The sequence below is a fragment of the Schistocerca nitens genome, chromosome 5 (assembly GCF_023898315.1).
Source record: "Schistocerca nitens isolate TAMUIC-IGC-003100 chromosome 5, iqSchNite1.1, whole genome shotgun sequence".
NCBI lineage: Eukaryota > Metazoa > Arthropoda > Insecta > Orthoptera > Acrididae > Schistocerca > Schistocerca nitens.
This window is the reverse complement of record NC_064618.1, coordinates 854,705,736-854,726,900: the sequence shown is the minus strand read 5'-3', so window position 1 is coordinate 854,726,900 and position 21,165 is coordinate 854,705,736. Positions and strand designations below refer to the sequence as shown.

General features: G+C 39.8%; 1 protein-coding gene across 1 annotated transcript in view; it reads right to left on the bottom strand.

Annotated features, from left to right (window-relative positions):
- LOC126259241 (dynein regulatory complex subunit 7) overlaps window positions 1-21,165 on the bottom strand; it is a 742,488-nt gene that overhangs the window by 16,209 nt on the left and 705,114 nt on the right. Inside the window, exons 10-11 of the mRNA XM_049955864.1 lie at window positions 2,907-3,017; window positions 1,222-1,416 (exon numbers count right to left, since the gene is read on the bottom strand). Of these exons, the coding sequence (XP_049811821.1) occupies window positions 1,222-1,416; window positions 2,907-3,017 (306 nt within the window). The remainder of the gene's footprint in view (window positions 1-1,221; window positions 1,417-2,906; window positions 3,018-21,165) is intronic.

Genomic DNA, 21,165 nt, shown 5'->3' with positions numbered 1-21,165 from the left:
TCTTGTCACATTGCAACACATTAGCACAATTTAATGCTTTCACAAGAAAATCATGTGCCAAGATCTATAGTGCACAGTAGTAATGTCTTGTCATTCTCCTGGGCTCAAGGACTGACTAACCGTGAGAGAAGTAGGGTTTTGGGGGCAGGTCAGGCTGGAAAGCTGATTCAACATTTTCAGATGGACTGAAGGAAGGGCATGATGATGAGCAAGGGGCATAGTTGCATGTTTACAGGCCCAGAGTCAGTCTTTGAACTGGCTGACTGGAGGGAGTGCAAAAGGGCATAGCAGCATATTCGTTGTCTAGAAGCAGCCAGCAGTTGTGATGAACTCTGTTTTATAATGTAAGTTATCAGATACAAACTATGTATGATCAAAAGAACAGTGTACAATAGGAATTAATCAAATAAGGCAGTGCAGTTGTTAAGACATAACCTCATATTTGGGAGGATGGAGCTCACTCTTTCCTGTCATCCTGATTTAGGTTTTTCTAGATCAGTTCAGACAGACAAATGCCAAGATGGATTCCTTCAGTAAGGTCTGTCCTATCCTCATAAAAACATAATTGCATATTCTGTGTGCATGTATATTTTGAGCTCTCTATTTTCACTGTGTTGTTATTGTGAATACTCATTGTGAGATGATCCCTGGATGAATAAATAAATATAGTTTGAAAGTGGTGTCTTGCTCCCTTTGAAACTACTATAACAATTAAGAATGAACTGGGGAGTAATCATGACGATGTACATGTACATTATAGAAAAGCAAAATTATAACACACCATTTGTCATGCTTTGTGCTGTACTTTGATTTTGACTGCAATGTGTTTATCAAGTTTATCAACATGCCTATACAGCTTTAAACAGGTATAATCTATGTCTATTCCAAAATTATTCTATCTGACTGTATTCAGGTAAGTCTTCATGTATTTGTAATTTATTTTTTCATATTATCAAAAAGTACTCTATTCTTTGTGAATATTTTGGTTTCCTACACTAAATGCTGCTGTACTTATTAGTATTGGTTTTATTTCTTTTATCATTAAAAAATCTGTGGGTGGTCATTACTGACTGAACTCAATAGTTGTAGAACGATATCTGTTATCTTCGACTGGAAATAAAGGGAAAAACTCAACCTTGTTTTGTACACCAATTTATAGACTGGAATTATTTGTAGTATAATATGCAGAAAGACAGTTGTTACTTGTGACTTTACACTTACTTTAACGAACAGGTTCTGTATGTTTGTAGCTCTGTCCACCAGAAATTGCTTGTAATCACTTAGGCATTCTTCTCTTATCTTCAGCGCTTGCTGACGTGTCAAAGTTGGCGGATTCCCAATACGAGCCAAGTATGGAGCTAAATAGTCAGTTTCAGCCTCAACTTCCCTTATTTGTTTTTCAATTTTTTGTTGTTCCTGAAAACAATACATTTAGTCCATATATAGTCTGCATTATAAGTTGATAATTATATTACGAGGGTTGGAACTTAAATAGTGGCAACTATTTATTCATAACCAATACAAAAGAGTTACACGTTTGGACCTGTTACCGTCCTTCAAAGTAGCCACCAGCATTGTGTTGAACCCGTTGCAAGCGATATGGAAGGCATAGCATACCGTTAGCAGAGCCTGTTCTGTTGATGGTGTGAATGGAGCGGTCTACTGCCTGTCAAATCTCTGGAACAGTTCTGAAGCGAATTCCATGAAGTGGTTCCTTCATCTTCGGAATAAAATCAAAGTCACAAGGACTTAAGTCCAGGGAGTATGGTAGATGGTACAGTACTTCCCAGTACCAACGACCGAAAAGAGCAGCCACAGCTTGTGCTGTATGCACCCATGCATTGTCGTGCAAAATAATGGGTGGGTTGCACAGAAAGTGTCGCTGCTTCTTTCGCATAGCTAGTCACAGGTTATGCTCCAAAAACGAACAGTAATACTGTGCATTGGCGGTCTGCCATGGAGGAACACTATCACAGTTGTACAAAAGAATCACCATAACTTTCACCGTACTGGGAGTCTGACGCACTTTCAACTTTCGCGGCAACCCATAATTATGCCAGTCATTGGATTGGCATTTCAGTTTTGGCTCATACTATGTGGCCCATGTCTCGTTCAGTGTTACAATATGGCATAAGAAAGCCTCTGCTTCACGCTCATAGCACTCCAAGTGCGTCTGAGCAGCGTTGTAACGCATCCATTTTTGCATTTCTGTCAAGTCATGTGGAACCCATCGTGATGCAATTTTTTGCGTGGCCAGGCATTCCTTCAGGATGCGAAGCACAATCGTATGAGCTAATCCGGTTTGTGGGCGAGCTCACATATTGTATGGCAACAATTGCTGTCCACTAACGTGGCAACAGCATGCACTTCTTCTTCAGAGATGCTAGGATGACCTGTGAGATGCATGTCTGCCACAGTTTGCCGAGCTTCGTTGAAGGCTTTTACCCAACCACTGTTCTGTATGGCAATGTCTTTTCCCCACACACCTCTTGAAGACCTTGATGACACTGTCGTGCTGTATGACCTCTGGCACATTCAATATTGATCCAACTCCGTTGTTCCTGTTTCGAAAACATAGTGACACCATTACGTTAGACCGCTCGCTCACAAGTGACTGTGTTTCCCTTGATTGTGAGCATGCCGGTGATGTGGGGCGGGCAAGTCCATTTGCTCGGAGGTAAGGTAGGTATGTCAACAACATGTGCTATCAGCAACGATACTCTAAGCCATTGCATAGTGTCTCCACAGCAGTATTGCCACTATTTAAGTTCCAACCTACATATAAATTATTTTTAATTAAAATTTTATGGTAATATGCCTCACAAATTAACCTATCTGATGCTTCAGTTTAAAATATATAAACAAGATTCTGATTTTCTAACATCTAATTGTATAAAAAAAATTACCTTCTCTTTCATGGCCAGCTTTGCTTCCACATTTCTTTCCCTGTCAAATATAGATGTAAGTAGCTTTGGTGTCCGTGTTTCGAGATCTCTCGTCCTGAGAATATCATCAACCTGATGAGACAATAACAATTATAACAGTGTTAGGCTCCAGAAAAATGTAGTTGTTGTTCTTGTATGACACAAGAAGGGATATTTTGTAGGAAAATTAAAGCAGAATCAAAAGCATTGAGTCATCAACAGGTGCACACAAAAAAGAAAGAAAACTCCTATCTCTCTCCACCTGTGCCCCAGGGCATGCCATATTGGCTTCCTGCGCAGATGGTGAAACAGTGTGACATCTTTAGAAATGTCAGAAGTGAAAACACTACATGTGCATTATTAATACAAACCAGTTCCCAAATCCCTCTGTTAAAATAAATAGAACACAGTTTCTTGTTACCTACTCTTCTTGCTATCCATTTTGTAGCACTTCTAACCTTCTGACGACTTAAAGTGTGAGTGTGAGTCTGGGTTATACTGATTTATTTCCCCAAACCACATTCCATTTCTTTACGAGATGACTTACTTGGGGTTTGCAGCCACTCTTCTTTACTGGATAACCAGCTGCTGGAAACTCTCTTGACTTCTTCTCTGTCGAATAATGCTAGGTACAGGAAGTTCCAAGCCTCTTTCTATACATGAAATTAGTGGCCACACGAACTTTACTTTTCGTCAATCAACGATGTATTTGACTTTCAAGCACAATAAAAAATTCTCACTTTCAACAAAATATGTAACTTCCAGTAAGTCTCTCGTACAGTTGTATGTCAGAAACAAATTGTTTTACATTCAAAAGAAAGTCTGCTTAGACACCATGACTTTAAGAAAAAGAATATGAAAAATGTCTAGCCTCTAACAAGGCTGAGTCAAGAGTCTACAAGAGTACTTTTTCAACTGTTCTTATTTCACTTAACAATAGTCAATGACACAATAAGCACAGAGCTGCATATAGATGCCATGGTTCTTCCTTACACACTCACTAACAGATCTATGGATTGTCCGACAGGTACTTGTCGGTGTCGTTCGACCGCAGCGTCTATTTTCTTCCCGCGACTGATTGTAAACCTGCACACACAACCAAGTGACGCGCAATAGGTAGAATTTTACCATCCCACACTTGTCTCAAGAATATCGTGTATGTAAAACATTCTCGGTATTCTTGCCACATCAGTTCTGGATAAAATCTCGAGCTTTCGAAAATTATCCATCGTCATCGTCAGGAGCTGACTGTTTTCACTTCTGCTGTGGTAGCCTATTTATAGCCCGTGTACGGCTTCTGATTGGCCAGCGATTATGTACTGCTGTCACAGACGATGTCAGTGTGTGCACTGGTGGTGCCACCGCTTCCGTTGGAACGTAAACCTTGGAAGGAACGTCTCTGCTGTTTCTCTGCATCAAGCGCTCGTTTCCATGCACAGCTCAGATGGTATCTGCTATTGCGGTTAAAGTTATTTTGGCTCATTCTTATTTCAACAGCCTCCTTAATAACAGAATCCCAATACGTGGAGGCATGGTACAGAATTTTTGTTTCCTCGAACAAAATTTTATGTTTGTTCGTGAGGCTATGCTCCGCAATTGCCAGTTCTCTATTTTTAATATGGCGTTAGTGTTCAGCACAGCGGTCAGAAACAGTACAAATCGTCTGACCTATATAATTACTTCCACACTCACAGGGTATATTATAAACTCCAGAGGCCCTGAGGCCGAGATTGTCCTTAACAGGGCGCATCATCTCCTTAATTTTCTTAGGAGGACGAAAAATTGGTCTTATACCTCATCTACGCAGGACTCTTCCTATTTTGCTGGAAATCACGCCACAAAAAGGACGAACCGCAATCAGTGTTTCATCCTGTGACTGTGCAGCATTTTCACATTGGCTTTTTTTGGAGAAAGCTGCCTTTATATCATGTGCACCATACCCATTCTTTCGGAACACGTACTTCAGATGGATAATCTCGGACCTTAAGTGGTCCTCGTCAGAAACAGTTTTTGCTCTATATACCAACGTGTTCAAAACAGCTCTCTTCTGAGCAGGATGATGGAAACTCTGTGCATTCAGGTATAAATCGGTATGTGTTGGCTTACGGCATACAGAGTGGCCAAGACGCCCGTCCGCCTGTCGTTGTACTAAAACGTCTAAGAAAGGCAGTCTCCCTTCCTTCTCCATCTCGACAGTGAACTGGATGTTCGAATGTATGCTGTTCATGTGTTCCATGAATTGTTCGAGAGCTTCTTCTGTGCCATGTGGCCAGATCATAAATGTATCATCAACGTAACGATAAAATAAGGATGGATGGAGGGGAGCCGAATTTAATGCACGTTCTTCAAAATTGTCCATAAAAAATTTAGCCAGTGATGGAGACAACGGAGAACCCATCGTCATACCATCCATCATTTCATAAAATTTGTTACCATACAAGAAGTAGGTGGTCGTCACCACGTGCCGGAACAACTTTATAGTAGAGTCATGATCTCGACTCACAGTGAAGAAGAACTCCAGAATTTCCTCTCCAACCTCAACTCCTTTGATTCCATCAGATTCACCTGGTCCTACTCCAAATCCCATGTCACTTTCCTTGAAATTGACCTCCATCTGTCCAATGGCCAGCTTCACACGTCCGTCCACATCAAACCCACCAACAAGCAACAGTACCTCCATTATGACAGCTGCCACCCGTTCCACATCAAACGGTCCCATCCTTACAGCCTAGGTCTTTGTGGCAAACGAATCTGCTCCAGTCCGGAATCCCTGAACCATTACACCAACAACCTGAAAACAGCTTTCGCATCCCGCAGCAACCCTCCCGACCTGGTACAGAAGCAAATAACCAGAGCCACTTCCTCATCCTCTCAAACCCAGAACCGCCCACAGAAGAACCACAAAAGTGCACCACTTGTGACAGGATACTTTCCGGGACTGGATCAGACTCTGAATATGGCTCTCCAGCAGGGATACGACTTCCTCAAATCCTGCCCTGAAATGAGATCCATCCTTCATGAAATCCTCCCCACTCCACCAAGAGTGTCTTTCCGCCGCCCACCTAACCTTCGTAACCTCTTAGTTCATCCCTATGAAATCCCCAAACCACCTTCCCTACCCTCTGGCTCCTACCCTAGTAACCGCCCCCGGTGTAAACCTGTCCCATGCACCCTCCCACCACCACCTACTCCAGTCCTGTAACCCGGAAGGTGTACACGATCAAAGGCAGAACCACGTGTGAAAGCACCCACGTGATTTACCAACTAACCTGCCTACACTGTGAAGCTTTCTATGTGGGAATGACCAGCAACAAACTGTCCATTCACATGAATGGACACAGGCAGACAGTGTTTGTTGGAAATGAGGATCACCCTGAGGCTAAACATGCCTTAGTGCACGGCCAGCACATCTTGGCACAGTGTTACACTGTCTGGGTTATCTGGATACTTCCCACTAACACCAACCTGTCAGAACTCCGGAGATGGGAACTTGCCCTTCAGTATGTCCTCTCTTCTCGTTATCCGCCAGGCCTCAACCTCCGCTAATTTCAAGTTGCCGCCGCTCACACCTCACCTGTCTTTCAACAACATCTTTGCTTCTTTACTTCCACCTCGACTGACATCTCTGCCCAAACTCTTTGCCTTTACAAATGTCTGCTTGTGTCTGTGTATGTGCGGATGGATATGTGTGTGTGTGCGAGTGTATACCCGTCCTTTTTTCCCCATAAGGTAAGTCTTTCCGCTCCCGGGATTGGAATGACTCCTTACCCTCTCCCTTAAAACCCACATCCTTTCGTCTTTCCCTCTCCTTCCCTCTTTCCTGACAAAGCAACCGTTGGTTGCGAAAGCTAGAATTTTGTGTGTATGTTTGTGTTTGTTTGTGTGTCTATCGACATGCCAGCGCTTTCGTTTGGTAAGTCACATCATCTTTGTTTTGAGATATATTTTTTCCCACGTGGAATGTTTCCTTCTATTATTTATTTATATATATATATATAATAGAGGGAAACATTCCACGTAGGAAAAACATACCCTCTCCCTTAAAACCCATGTCCTTTCATCTTTCCTCCTTCCCTCTTTCCTGACGAAGCAACCGTTGGTTGCGATAGCTAGAATTTTGTGTGTATGTTTGTGTTTGTTTGTGTGTCTATCGACATGCCAGCGCTTTCGTTTGGTAAGTCACATCATCTTTGTTTTGAGATATATTTTTTCCCACGTGGAATGTTTCCTTCTATTATTTATTTATATATATATATATATATATATATAATAGAGGGAAACATTCCACGTAGGAAAACATACCCTCTCCCTTAAAACCCACATCCTTTCATCTTTCCTCCTCCTTCCCTCTTTCCTGACGAAGCAACCGTTGGTTGCGATAGCTAGAATTTTGTGTGTATGTTTGTGTTTGTTTGTGTGTCTGTCGACCTGCCAGCACTTTCATTTGGTAAGTCACATCATCTTTGTTTTTATATATATATATATATATATATATATATATATATATATATATATATATATATATATATATATATATATGGAAACATTCCACGTGGAAAAAATATATCTAAAAACAAAGATGATGTGACTTACCAAACGAAAGCACTGGCACGTCGATAGACACACAAACATACACACAAAATTCAAGCTTTCGCAACAAACTGTTGCCTCATCAGGAAAGAGGGAAGGAGAGGGAAAGACGAAAGGATGTGGGTTTTAAGGGAGACGGTAAGGAGTCATTCCAATCCTGGGAGCGGAAAGACTTACCTTAGGGGGAAAAAAGGACGGGTATACACTCGCACACACACACATATCCATCCACACATATACAGACACAAGCAGACATCTTTAAATGCAGCAGCTTTTTCAGTAGTTGCAGGGGCAACAGTCTGGATGATTGACTCATCTGGCCCTGTAACACTAACCAAAATGGCCTTGCTGTGCTGGTACTGCGAACGTCTGAAAGCAAGGGGAAACTACAGCCGTAATTTTTCCCAAGGACATGCAGCTTTACTGTATGATTAAATGATGATGGCGTCCTTTTGGGTAAAATATTCCGGAGGTAAAATAGTCCCCCATTCGGATCTCCGGGCGGGGACTACTCAAGAGGACGTCGTTATCAGGAGAAAGAAAACTGACGTTCTACGGATCGGTGTGTGGAATGTCAGATCCCTTAATCGGGCAGGTAGGTTAGAATATTGAAAAAGGAAAATGGATAGGTTAAAGTTAGATACAGTGGGAATTAGTGAAGTTCGGTGGCAGGAGGAACAAGACTTTTGGTCAGGTGAATACAGGGTTATAAATACAAAATCAAATAGGGGTAATGCAGGAGTAGGTTTAATAATGAATAAAAAGACAGGAGTGCGGGTAAGCTACTACAAACAGCATAGTGAACGCATTATTGTGGCCAAGATAGACACAAAGCCCATGCCTACTACAGTAGTACAAGTTTATATGCCAACTAGCTCTGCAGATGATGAAGAAATTGATGAAATGTATGATGAGATGAAATTATTCAGGTAGTGAAGGGAGACGAAAATTTAATAGTCATGGGTGACTGGAATTCGTCAGTACGAAAAGGAAGAGAAGGAAACATAGTAGGTGAATATGGATTGGGGCTAAGAAATGAAAGAGGAAGCCGCCTGGTAGAATTTTGCACAGAGCATAACTTAAGCAGAGCTAACACTTGGTTCAAGAATCATAAAAGAAGGTTGTATACATGGAAGAATCCTGGAGATACTAAAAGGTATCAGCTAGATTATATAATGGTAAGATACAGATTTAGGAACTAGGTTTTAAACTGTAAGACATTTCCAGGGGCAGATGTGGACTCTGACCACAATCTATTGGTTATGAACTGTAGATTAAAACTGAAGGAACCGCAAAAAGGTGGGAATTTAAGGAGATGGGACCTGGATAAACTGACTAAACCAGAGGTTGTACAGAGTTTCAGGGAGAGCATAAGGGAACAATTGACAGGAATGGGGGAAAGAAATATAGTACAAGAAGAATGGGTAGCTTTGAGGAATGAAATAGTAAAGGCAGCAGAGGATCAAGTAGGTAAAAAGACGAGGGCTAGTTGAAATCCTTGGGTAACAGAAGAGATACTGAATTTGATTGATGAAAGGAGAAAATACAAAAATGCAGTAAGTGAAGCAGGCAAAAAGGTATACAAACGTCTCAAAAATGAGATTGACAGGAAGTGCAAAATGGCTAAGCAGAGATGGCTAGAGGACAAATGTAAGGATGTAGAGGCTTATCTCACTAGGGGTAAGATAGATACTGCCTACAGGAAAATTAAAGAGACTTTTGGAGATAAGAGAACCACTTGCATGAATATCAAAAGCTCAGATGGAAACCCAGTTCTAAGCAAAGAAGGGAAAGCAGAAAGGTGGAAGGAGTATATAGAGGGTCTATACAGGGGTGATGTTCTTGAGGACAATATTATGGAAATGGAAAAGGATGTAGATGAAGATGAAATGGGAGATAAGATATTGCGTGAAGAGGTTGACAGAGCACTGAAAGACCTAAGTCGAAACAAGGCCCCGGGAGTAGATAACATTCCATTAGAACTACTGACAGCCTTGGGAGAGCCAGTCCTGACAAAACTCTACCATCTGGTGAGCAAGATATATGAGACAGGCGAAATACTCTCAGACTCCAAGAAGAATATAATAATTCCAATCCCAAAGAAAGCAGGTGGTGACAGATGTGAAAACTACCGAGCTATCAGTTTAATAAGTCACAACTGCAAAATACTAACACGAATTCTTTACAGACAACTGGAAAAACTGGTAGAAGCCGACCTCAGGAAAGATCAGTTTCGATTCCGTAGAAATGTTGGAACATGTGAGGCAATACTGACCCTACGACTTATCTTAGAAGAAAGATTAAGGAAAGGCAAACCTACGTTTCTAGCATTTGTAGACTTAGAGAAAGCTTTTGACAATGTTGACTCGAATACTCTCTTTCAAATTCTGAAGGTGGCAGGGGTAAAATACAGGGAGCGAAAGGGTATTTACAATTTGTACAGAAAGCAGATGGCAGTTATAAGAGTCGAAGGGCATGAAAGGGAAGCAGTGGTTGGGAAGGAAGTGAGACAGGGTTGTAGCCTATCCCCGATGCTATTCAATCTGTATATTCAGCAAGCAGTAAAGGAAACAAAAGAAAAGTTCGGGGTACGTATTAAAATCCATGGAGAAGAAATAAAAACTTTGAGGTTCGCCGATGACATTGTAATTCTGTCAGAGACAGCGGAGAACTTGGAAGAGCAGTTGAACGGAATGGACAGTGTGTTGAAAGGAGGATATAAGATGAACATCAACAAAAGCAAAATGAGGATAATGGAATGTAGTCGAATTAAGTCGGGTGATGCTGAGGGAATTAGATTAGGAAATGAGACCTTTAAAGTAGTAAAGGAGTTTTGCTATTTGGGGAGCAAAATAACTGATGATGGTCAAAGTAGAGAGGATATAAAATGTAGACTGGCAATGGCAAGGAAAGCATTTCTGAAGAAGAGAAATTTGTTAACATCGAGTATTGATTTAAGTGTCAGGAAGTCGTTTCTGAAAGTATTTGTATGGAGTGTAGCCATGTATGGAAGTGAAACATGGACGATAAATAGTTTAGACAAGAAGAGAATAGAAGCTTTTGAAATGTGGTGCTACAAAAGAATGCTGAAGATTAGATGGGTAGATCACATAACTAATGAGGAGGTACTGAATAGAACTGGGGAGAAGAGGAGTTTGTGGGACAACTTGACTAGAAGAAGGGACCAGTTGGTAGGACACGTTCTGAGGCATCAAGGAATCACCAATTTAGCATTGGAGGGCAGCGTGGAGAGTAAAAATCATAGAGGGTGACCAAGAGATGAATACACTAAGCAGATTCAGAAGGATGCAAGCTGCAGTAGGTACTGGAAGATGAAGAAGCTTGCACAGGATAGAGTAGCATGGAGAGCTGCATCAAACCAGTCTCAGGACTGAAGACCACAACAACAACAACAACAACAACATTGGAGAATTCAGCACCACAAGTTGAGGAAGTACCAGTATGTGTTTATCTTATCAGCGCATTTAGAAACACCATAATGACCACCACATTGTGAGCGTGAAGTATGAATTCATCTACAAACTTTTCAGATAAACATACGTACCACCATTCTTGGTTAAGATATGTCGGTGGTACAGTACTTCTTTTTAAATACTATAAAAATCATTAAATTATTATCATCATCTCCTTTACATAGTTTGAGTCTTACCTTTTTCCATTGTGGATCTTCTTGCAATTGCTCCAGGTTTTCAAACATTTTTACATAATAGGGTTGGTGTGTTTTGTCTTGCATAAGTAGGATGCAGATTTCAGAATTCTGTTCAGTGAGTTCTAAAACTTCATTTAACCCTTGGAGAAACCTTGACAAGATATCGGCAGTTATTTTTATTTAACTTTGATGTACACTACCTTGAAACTGAGTTCCTGCAAGTAAAGACATCATCTGGCTATTCCTCTGTGCAGCAATTTGCACGTCAAGAGAAAAGAAAGTGCTTGGTGGTCATAGTAGACTTTGGTGTGATTTCCCCACAAATAATATTCAAATTTCTTTAAAGCCCACACTACAGAGAGACCTTTGTGCTCCATTACTGAATATGATTGCTCATTCAGTAATAATTCTGATTGCAAAAGTAATTATCTCAGGTATTTGTTGTCCATCTGTCTCAGTGATTTGGAAAAGGCATGGCCCCAGACCCTGCAAAGATGCATCAGTGCTTAAAGGAAACTCTTGTGACAAATCTGTGTGATGGAATATGAGGTCTGTTCAACAATTCTGAAACTTTGTCCCCAAAAATTTTTTACATTTAACTTTTACTAATTGTGCACAGTCTCCTTAAATACTCTCCTCCACAACTGATACACCACTCCCAATGCTATTTCCACTTCCAGAAGCAGTCTTGGTACACCTTTAGTTAGATCGTGCGAAGCACCATCTGCAGATTTTCTTTTATGTCATCTATCATTGCAAATCTTCATAACCATTGACCCATGTCTCATCAGTTATGATTCTCTTAAGGATCATCTCGTTCTCATCTGCGTGATCCAAAAAGCTGTTTATAGATTGTGAGATGAAGGTCTTTCTGGTCTTGACTCATCAGCTGTGTGACCAACTTGGCAGCACCATGATGCATTGCAAGATGCTATGTCAGGATTTTATGACATGACCCAGCTGAAATGCTACATTCTTCTACAGTCTCTTACAGAGAGTCTTCGACTGACATGCACAATTTCATTGACGTTGCTGACATGAGCGTTGTTGGTAGATGTTGAAGGGCGTCTTGAATGAGGGTCATCTTTAACTTCCATCCAGCCATTTTTAAACCATGTGAACCATTCATAACACTGAGTATGGCTTAATCACTCATCACTGTAGGCTTCCTGCATCATTTGGTGTGTCTCTGTAAAGATTTTCTCGTGTTTCATGCAAACTTTAATGCAGACGTGTTGCTCTTCTAACTCTGTCATCTTGCAATTTGCAAACAGTGTGACACAGCATTGTACTCGGTGCAGTACTGAACAATAACTAACAGACATACAACAGTGAAACTTCTGGCAGTTACACATTAAGCACAGTGGTGCACAGGGATGCTAAACGCATTTCGCTCTCACACACCATAGGTGTGAAATTACGAATATTCCGGAATTTTTTGAGCAGACCTTGTATATTTGCATTGAGTAGAACTTCTTTTAAGTTTTCAAAGTCATTTGACTTTGATTGGTCCATATCCAAGGGGTAATTCTCTGTAACAAGTTTAACAGGGCATCGCTGTTCAGCAAATGGTCAGAAATAAATTTCTAGAGAATGACACTAAGCCCAGATAGACTTTGAGTAGTTTCTTTATTATGAGGCAGAGGGAAAATGTTTGACTGCATCTAGTTGCCCTATATCTGGCAAAATACCTTGGAGTGATATGTGTCGTCGTACGAATTTGACCTCTCCCTTCCCAAATTCAGACTTCTTTAAATTCACTATTCTGAGAACCGCTATGGTACTTGCCCCAAAAGTCACAAATGCTCTTCCCTGGTAGGCTTTGCTATTAGCAAGTCATTCACATAGATAGTGACTTTATTAAGTAGTTCTGGACATAAAATTTTGTCTAATGTATAAATGAAGACACCTGCTCTTACGTTTAAGCCAAAAAGCAAGACACAAAATGCATAGCTTCTGCCCCCATGTATAAAGGCCGTGAACTTCGTACTATCTTCATGGAGAGTAGACAGGCAGAAAGTACCATTTGCTACTGCCGTTGCATTGTTTGGCTGCATACGGATATTCTCCTTGTATACTGGCGCAACTGGTATTGACACTGGCAGTGACTGTTGCATTTTATACTCCCCTTCATCTCCACCTGAAGGACTTGTTGTAAATGGTGGATAGGTATTGCAGCTCTCTAATCTGCCAGACTGCACGTGATTCGTAGCAATTAGTGGCTCCTTTGTGATATCAGTACCACTAGTTAAACTGTTCCACAATTTTTCTTCCACTGCTTTTAAACCTGATTCAATCCTGGCAATTAGTTCATTTTCCTTCTCCTTGACTATGTCTTCAATCCCTTCTACATAAGTCTTATATTCTTGCACTACATTCTGTGATAGTGTTGTACCCTTATCTAGTAATCCTGATGCAGCTCTCACCATTAAGTTCTTTATGCCCTTACCAATTCTTTCTTGTGTTTCTGTTATGAACTTATTGCCCAGTTTTAAGTTACTAATTTCTACAGAAGTTCCTGTACTTCCTCACGCAAATTTTTACATATAGTTTGCAACTCAGTAATAGTATCTTGCATTTCCTTCACGCTTACATTAATTCCTGATTGAGTCCCCTGCATTTTAATCTGTGTATTGCTCACGTGTTTTAGCTTACATGCCATTTCCTCCTGTGCCTTGTCAATATACAATACATTTTTACCAAGCTTATCTATTTCCTGAGACAAATCTGTCAATAACCCCACTTTTGATTGTTTTTTTTTTTAATTTTGGTCAACTTACATGTTAAATTGTTTGCATGGTCAGAGCACAACTTTTTCCTTAGGTTATCAAATTATTGCATTTGTTCATTTGAAAGTTCTTCAGAGTTTTGTGTCACATGATTCCTAAAATCATTAAATGTTTGTGTATGTTGTTTTGAAGAATCTTTGACTTTTTGTGTAACATTATTTGTGTGTTTGTTCATTCCAAAATCATTATTAGTTTTCATCATCCCTTGGATAAGTTGTATCAATGTTGGGGTATCATTTTGAACACCTACTAAGTCATATCTGATTACATTCAGGTCCACTTCAGCCAATACAGAAATTTTAGATCTACTAGAATCTGTGCTCATGTGAGAAAATGCTTGCCAGTGGTATTTGTGAATTTATTTCATCTACATCTACATGACTACTCTGCAATTCACATTTAAGTGCTTGGCAGAGGGCTCATCGAACCACAATCATACTGTATCTCTACCATTCCACTCCCGAACAGCGCACGGGAAAAACGAACACCTAAACCTTTCTGTTCAAGCTCTGATTTCTCATATTTTATTTTGATGATCATTCCTACCTATGTAGGCTGGGCTCAACAAAATATTTTCGCATTCGGAAGAGAAAGTTGGTGACTGAAATTTCGTAAATAGATCTCGCCGCGACGAAAAACGTCTTTGCTTTAATGACTTCCATCCCAATTCGCCTATCATATCTGCCACACTCTCTCCCCTATTACGTGATAATACAAAGCGAGCTGCCCTTTTTTGCACCCTTTCGATGTCCTCCGTCAATTCCACCTGGTAAGGATCCCACACCGCGCAGCAATATTCTAACAGAGGACGAACGAGTGTAGTGTAAGCTGTCTCGTTAGTGGACTTGTTGCATCTTCTAAGTGTCCTGCCAATGAAACGCAACCTTTGGCTCGCCTTCCCCACAATATTATCTATGTGGTCTTTCCAACTGAAGTTGTTCGTAATTTTTACACCCAGGTACTTAGTTGAGTTGACAGCCTTGAGAATTGTACTATTTATCGAGTAATCGAATTCCGACAGATTTCTTTTGTAACTCATGTGGATCACCTCACACTTTTCGTTATTTAGCGTCAACTGCCACCTGCCACACCATACAGCAATCTTTTCTAAATCACTTTGCAACTGATACTGGTCTTCGGATGACCTTACTAGACGGTAAATTACAGCATCATCTGCGAACAACCTACCATAAGTAAAGTCATGTCATTACTCACAAGACTGCCATCCTCAATCATAGCTCAGCTAAAAAACAAAATACTTGCAGTTTTCGTCTGACATGTTCATGCTCTCTATAATTTGTCATCGCGTTAGTTGTGGCGACATTTTGTGCTTGTACATTAATCACTGAATTGGCACAACGACTTTATCTTCTGTATCCGTTTCTGTCCTTGTGATTTACTAATTGCAAATTCTGAAATGAATATCCCTTTCTTAATTACTCTGAGAAGATTTTTCTGAAATATCTTGCGACATGTTGTGAACATATATTGCAACTCATTGTTGTGGCACTTACATTTATTCAGAATTATTAACCAAAAAATAATTTTTAATAAATAGACTGTTTTACTGCAATTTAAAATGCTCCATTTTTAGGATGGGAGGGAATTGGTACTTCTACTATTAGATATGAGTGAGGCACTACCAACAATTTTCCTAACTTCTTGATGAGTTTTAAAAATTTTTTTCTCGTAGTTTCGATACAGATTTTATTGTCGATCCATGCATATCCTTCTTTTGTGATTTTTCCTCTCTTTCTGTTGGCAATATTATTCATTTCATGTAACGAAGAAAACAAAAGATTATCAATACAATGGAAATTTTTTATAATATGTTATATATATTTTAATTACTTCAGTTATATCTCAAAACAAAGATGATGTGACTTACCAAACGAAAGCGCTGGCAGGTTGATAGACACACAAATAAACACAAAAATACACACAAACTTCAAGCTTTCGCAACCAACGGTTGCTTCATCAGGAAAGAGGGAAGGAGAGGGAAAGACGAAAGGATGTGGGTTTTAAGGGAGAGGGTAAAGAGTCATTCTAATCCCGGGAGTGGAAAGACTTACCTTAGGGGGAAAAAAGGACAGGTACACACACACACACACACACACACACACACACACACACACACACACATATCCATCCGCACATACACAGACACAAGCAGACATTATCAGTTATCTATACCAGGCATCATCCTTTTTTATGATTACCAGTTATACTTGTATTTAAGTACTGGCACTGTAAGGAAGTGCAAATAATGTGGATTATTTCAAAGTGTGGGGCTGGTGGATACTTTCACCACCAGCAATACATGCATCTAACTTCGCACCTCCACAGTCTCTCACTACAATTACCACTGTAACAGTCTAAATTGATTCATATATTAACTCTCCTTTGAACAGAGTGATATTTACCTCTTCTTTCTTGAGAAAAAGAAGCACTGTCCATCTCTATGATGAAGAATGCAGTATAATGCAATCATAAATAATGTTGCTGTTATGCATGGAGATCACAGGCTGTGGTGTACCCAGGTATCATTTTCAGGATGAAGCAATTTAGGATTGAAAGAAACTCCTAAATTTCCAGATGTATTGTAAAAACTTTTATACAAATATATGTATTGTTATCTGACATACATGCAATACGTTCACCCAAAATCACGGGTGGGAAGAAACAAATAGTTGAAGAGTGAAAAATATGATATCAGGTTAAGGAAACACTAGAACACAGATACATGTTCATTTTTCTTTTCATACATGTCTCTTTTTGGCATGGGCAAGTTTATATTGCATCTTTGCCCCGCACAGTGTTCTGATACTTATTCAATGAGATATAGTTTGTAGCTAAACCAAAATAAGATCTTATGAATGGCGGGCTCCATGTGGTTCCCAAGTTGTGCAGCAACCATAAACCATAAAATTACCAAATAAGCAGCAACCAGTCGCAAAATCATGTTTTATTTATTCACTTTTGTGAATCGATTTCAACTGATTAACAGCCACCATCGGTGCTTTCAACGAATATGTGCCCTGAGTAGTAATACTGTCTTAAGCAGAGGTTAAACATGAAAGCACCGATGGTGGCTGTTAATCAGTTGAAATCGATTTACAAAAGTGAATAAACATAAAGCACCGATGGTGGCTGTTAATCAGATGAAATCAATTTACAAAAGTGAATAAATAAAACATGATTTTGTGACTGGTTGCTGCTTATTCGGTAATTTTAAAATAAGATCTATCACATGTTGCACCTGCAACTTGTGTAGTATAATGTGTACAGCCTCTCCAATTGATCATGTGCATTGTTCTAATGCCATTGGAATATATCAATGGAAAGTGCAGAGTTAAGGACAACTTTTATTTTTGTAATCCCATCTGGCATTGATTTCTTTAATTATAACTATAATTTTGTATTTGTATGATGAATTGCTTACTTTTATGACTGTTTCTAGCAATAGTGTTCTGTTATTGTGCTTATTTGTTCATTATATGTTGTTTTATTGCCATGAGTTATTTTTACAATTTCTCTATTCAGTTTAACGGAACTTGACTACTTTGCTGGTGTGACCACATAAACACAGGTTGAAGGCATCACCCCTCAGGTGTGTAATCTAAATGATTTATTATTGAAACACTGGGAAGTCCAGATTGGATAACGACAGTTATAAAAAGGACAGATTGCTACTCTCCATAAAGATTACACATTGAATTGCAGATAGGCAAATGAAAAGGCTTTAGACACAGAGCTTTTGGTCAAAACATGCTTCAGAAAAGAAAAGGAAGGAAAACACACACATTCACACAAGCAGGCATACTTAAAATATACATGACCACTATCTCTGGTTGCTCTAACCAGACTGCAGCTGCTGCATTGAATGAAAGCAGCAGTCGAGAGTGGGGCACGGAAGGGGAAGGGATAGCAGAGTAGGAGTGGATGGAGAAAAGAGCATTGTCTGGGTGGAGCGAGCAGGGATGAGAAGATGGCAAGACAAGGCTGCCTGCCATGGTGTTGAGAGGCTGTGAGGATGTGGGCAGGGTGGGGAGGGGGGGGGGTTAAAAAAGGAGAGGAAGAAAGCCTGGTGGGCACATTGCCAGAGAGCAGTGTGCAATAATGGTGAGGGGACGTGAATTGGGAGGAGGTGGTGGGACAGAGGTGGCCATGTCGTATACCAGTTCTGCAAGCATTGCACAGCTTTTTGTATTGGTATGACTACTAACCAGCTATCCATCAGAATGAATGGCTACCACAAAACCACGGCCAAGAGCAAAGCGGACCACCCCGTAGCACAACATGCAGCTTCTAATTATTGTTGTTTATAGGTCTCCTAACTCCGACTTCAGAGCATTTCTGCTCAAGCTAGAGAGGGTTCTTGATTCACTTTTTAGGAAGTACCAGAAACTACTTATACGTGGTGACGTCAATATAAATTTTGTATATGATGGTGCAAGGAAAAGGATGTTGATAGATCTCATAAATTCATATGATCTGATGCAGATTGTGTTTTTTCCAACTAGGGTGCAGGGGAACAGTAGCACAGCCATAGACAATATTTTTATTCATTCTTCATTACTAGATGGGCATTCTGTTAATAAAAGCATGAATGGCCTTTCAGACTATGATACACAAATTTTAACAGTAAAAGGCTTTTGCACTCAAACCAATGTCATATTTAATTACAAACTATGTAGGAAAGTTAATCCAACAGCAATAGAGAGTTTTTTAAACCGTGTCAAGGAACAAGAGTAGCAGGATGTTTATAGTACCAATAACATAGACGATAAATACAATGCTTTCCTTAACACATTTCTCATGCTCTTGGAGAGTTGCTTTCCATTAGAACATTCTAAACAGGGCACTAGCAGTAATGGGTAGCCCGGGTGGCTGACTAGTGGGATAAGGATATCATGTAGGACAAAGCGGGAATTATATCAAAATGTTAGAAGTAGTCACAATCAAGCTACATTGCACATTACAAGCAATACTGTAAGGTGCTTAAAAATGTTATTAGGAAGGCAAAGAGTATGTGGTATGCAAATAGAATAGCTAATTCACAGGATAAAATTAAAACCATATGGTCAGTTGTGAAGGAAGTGTCTGGTTAGCAGCACAAGGTTGACAATATGAAGTCAGTTCCCAGTAATAATATTTCTGTTACTGATAAATCAGATATATGTACAGTATTTAACAATCATTTTCTGAGCATTGCTGGTGAATTAAATAAAAATTTAGTTTCTACAGGAAATCATATAACTTTCTTGGCAATTGCCTTTCCGAGACTGATGTCTGAAATACTCCTCTGTGATACAGACAAGAGGGAGATTGAGTCAATAATTAAATCACTGAAGATTAAGGACTCTCATGGTTATGATGGAGTGTCTATCAGAATATTAAAGTACTGTGCTGCACATGTTAGTCCTGTATTTAACAATATTTGTAATTTTTCCTTTGGGAATGGTCAGTTTCCTGAATGGTTAAAGTACTCAGCCGTAAAGCCACTTTATAAAAAGGGAGAAAGGGATGATGTAGACAATTTTAGACCTATTTATATGCCATCAGGGTTTGAAAAGGCTGTGTATGTAATGATACTTGATTATTTTATATCACACAATTTGCTATCAAATGTACAGTTCGGCTTTGGATGTCGTTTAACAACTGAAAATGCTATATTCTCTTTTCTCTGTGAAGTACCGGATGGGCTCAACAAAAGCTTCTGAATGCTTGGCATATTTTTTGATTTAACTAAGGTATTTGATTGTGTTAATCACAAAATATTCCTCCAGAAGTTGGACCATTACAGAATACGGGGAGTAGCTCACAATTGGTTCACCTCTTACTTTATCAACAGGCAGCAAAAGGTCATTATTCACAATGTTGATAACGGCTGTGATGTGGGGTCTGAGCGGGGTACTGTCAAGTGGGGGGTGCCCCAGAAATCAGTGTTGGGGCCACTCATGTTCCTTATTTATATAAATGATATGCCCTTTAGTATTACGGGTAACTCTAAAATATTTCTGTTTGCTGATGACACTAGCTTGGTAGTAAAGAATGTTATGTGCAACATTGGCTGCTTAGTTTCAAATAGTGCAGTACATGACCTAAGTTCATGTCTTGGTTAGCACACTGGACTCGCATTCGGGAGGACGATGGTTCAATCCCGTCTCCGGCCATCCTGATTTAGGTTTTCCGTGATTTCCCTAAATCGTTTCAGGCGAATGCCGGGATGGTTCCTTTGAAAGGGCACGGCCGATTTCCTTCCCAATCCTTCCCTAACCCGAGCTTGCGCTCCGTCTCTAATGACCTCGTTGTCGGCGGGACGTTAAACACTAACCACCACCACTAAGTTCATGTCTTGTAGAAAATAAAGTAACATTAAATCACAGTAAGACTCAGTTTTTACAGTTTCTAACATACAATTCAACAAAACCTGACATTTTAATTTCACAGAATGGATATATGATTAGCTGTCGTGGAAAGCCCACGTTCGGGATCTTGTTCAAAGACTTAATACTGACATTTTTACTATTCAAACAGTATCAGAAGTGAGTGATCATTCGACACAAAAATTAGTCTACTTTGCTTATTTTCATTTGCTTATGTCATATGGTATTATATTTTGGGGTAACTCTTCCCATTCTAAAAAACGGGCGGTTCGGGCAATAAGTGGTGTGAGTTCACAATCCTCTTGTCGACTTCTGTTGACAAGTCTGGGTATTTTGACATTGGCCTCTCTATATCTATATTCCTTATTGTCATTTCTTGTTACCAATATTAATTTATTCCCAAGAATAAGCTGCTTTCACTTGATTAATACTCGGCAGAAATCACACCTGCACTTGGATTGGACTTCCTTAACTCTTGTGCAAAAAGGTGTGCCGTATACTGCTACATCCATTTTCAACAAGCTGGCACTCAAATTCAAAAATCTTAGCAGTAATCCACGCGCTTTTAAATTGAAACTGAAGAGTTTCCTCATGGGTCACTCCTTCTATTCTGTCGAGGAGTTCCTTGAAAAATTAAGCTGATTCTTATTGTATTGCTGATAGTGTTTACTTAAACTTACGGACTGACTTTTTTCAGGTTCATGAACATTTATTTTTATCTGTTATTGCTTCTATGTTGTAATTTCATGTACTGACATGTTCCATGACCTTGGAGATTTGCTCCTCAATTTGGTCCTACGGAA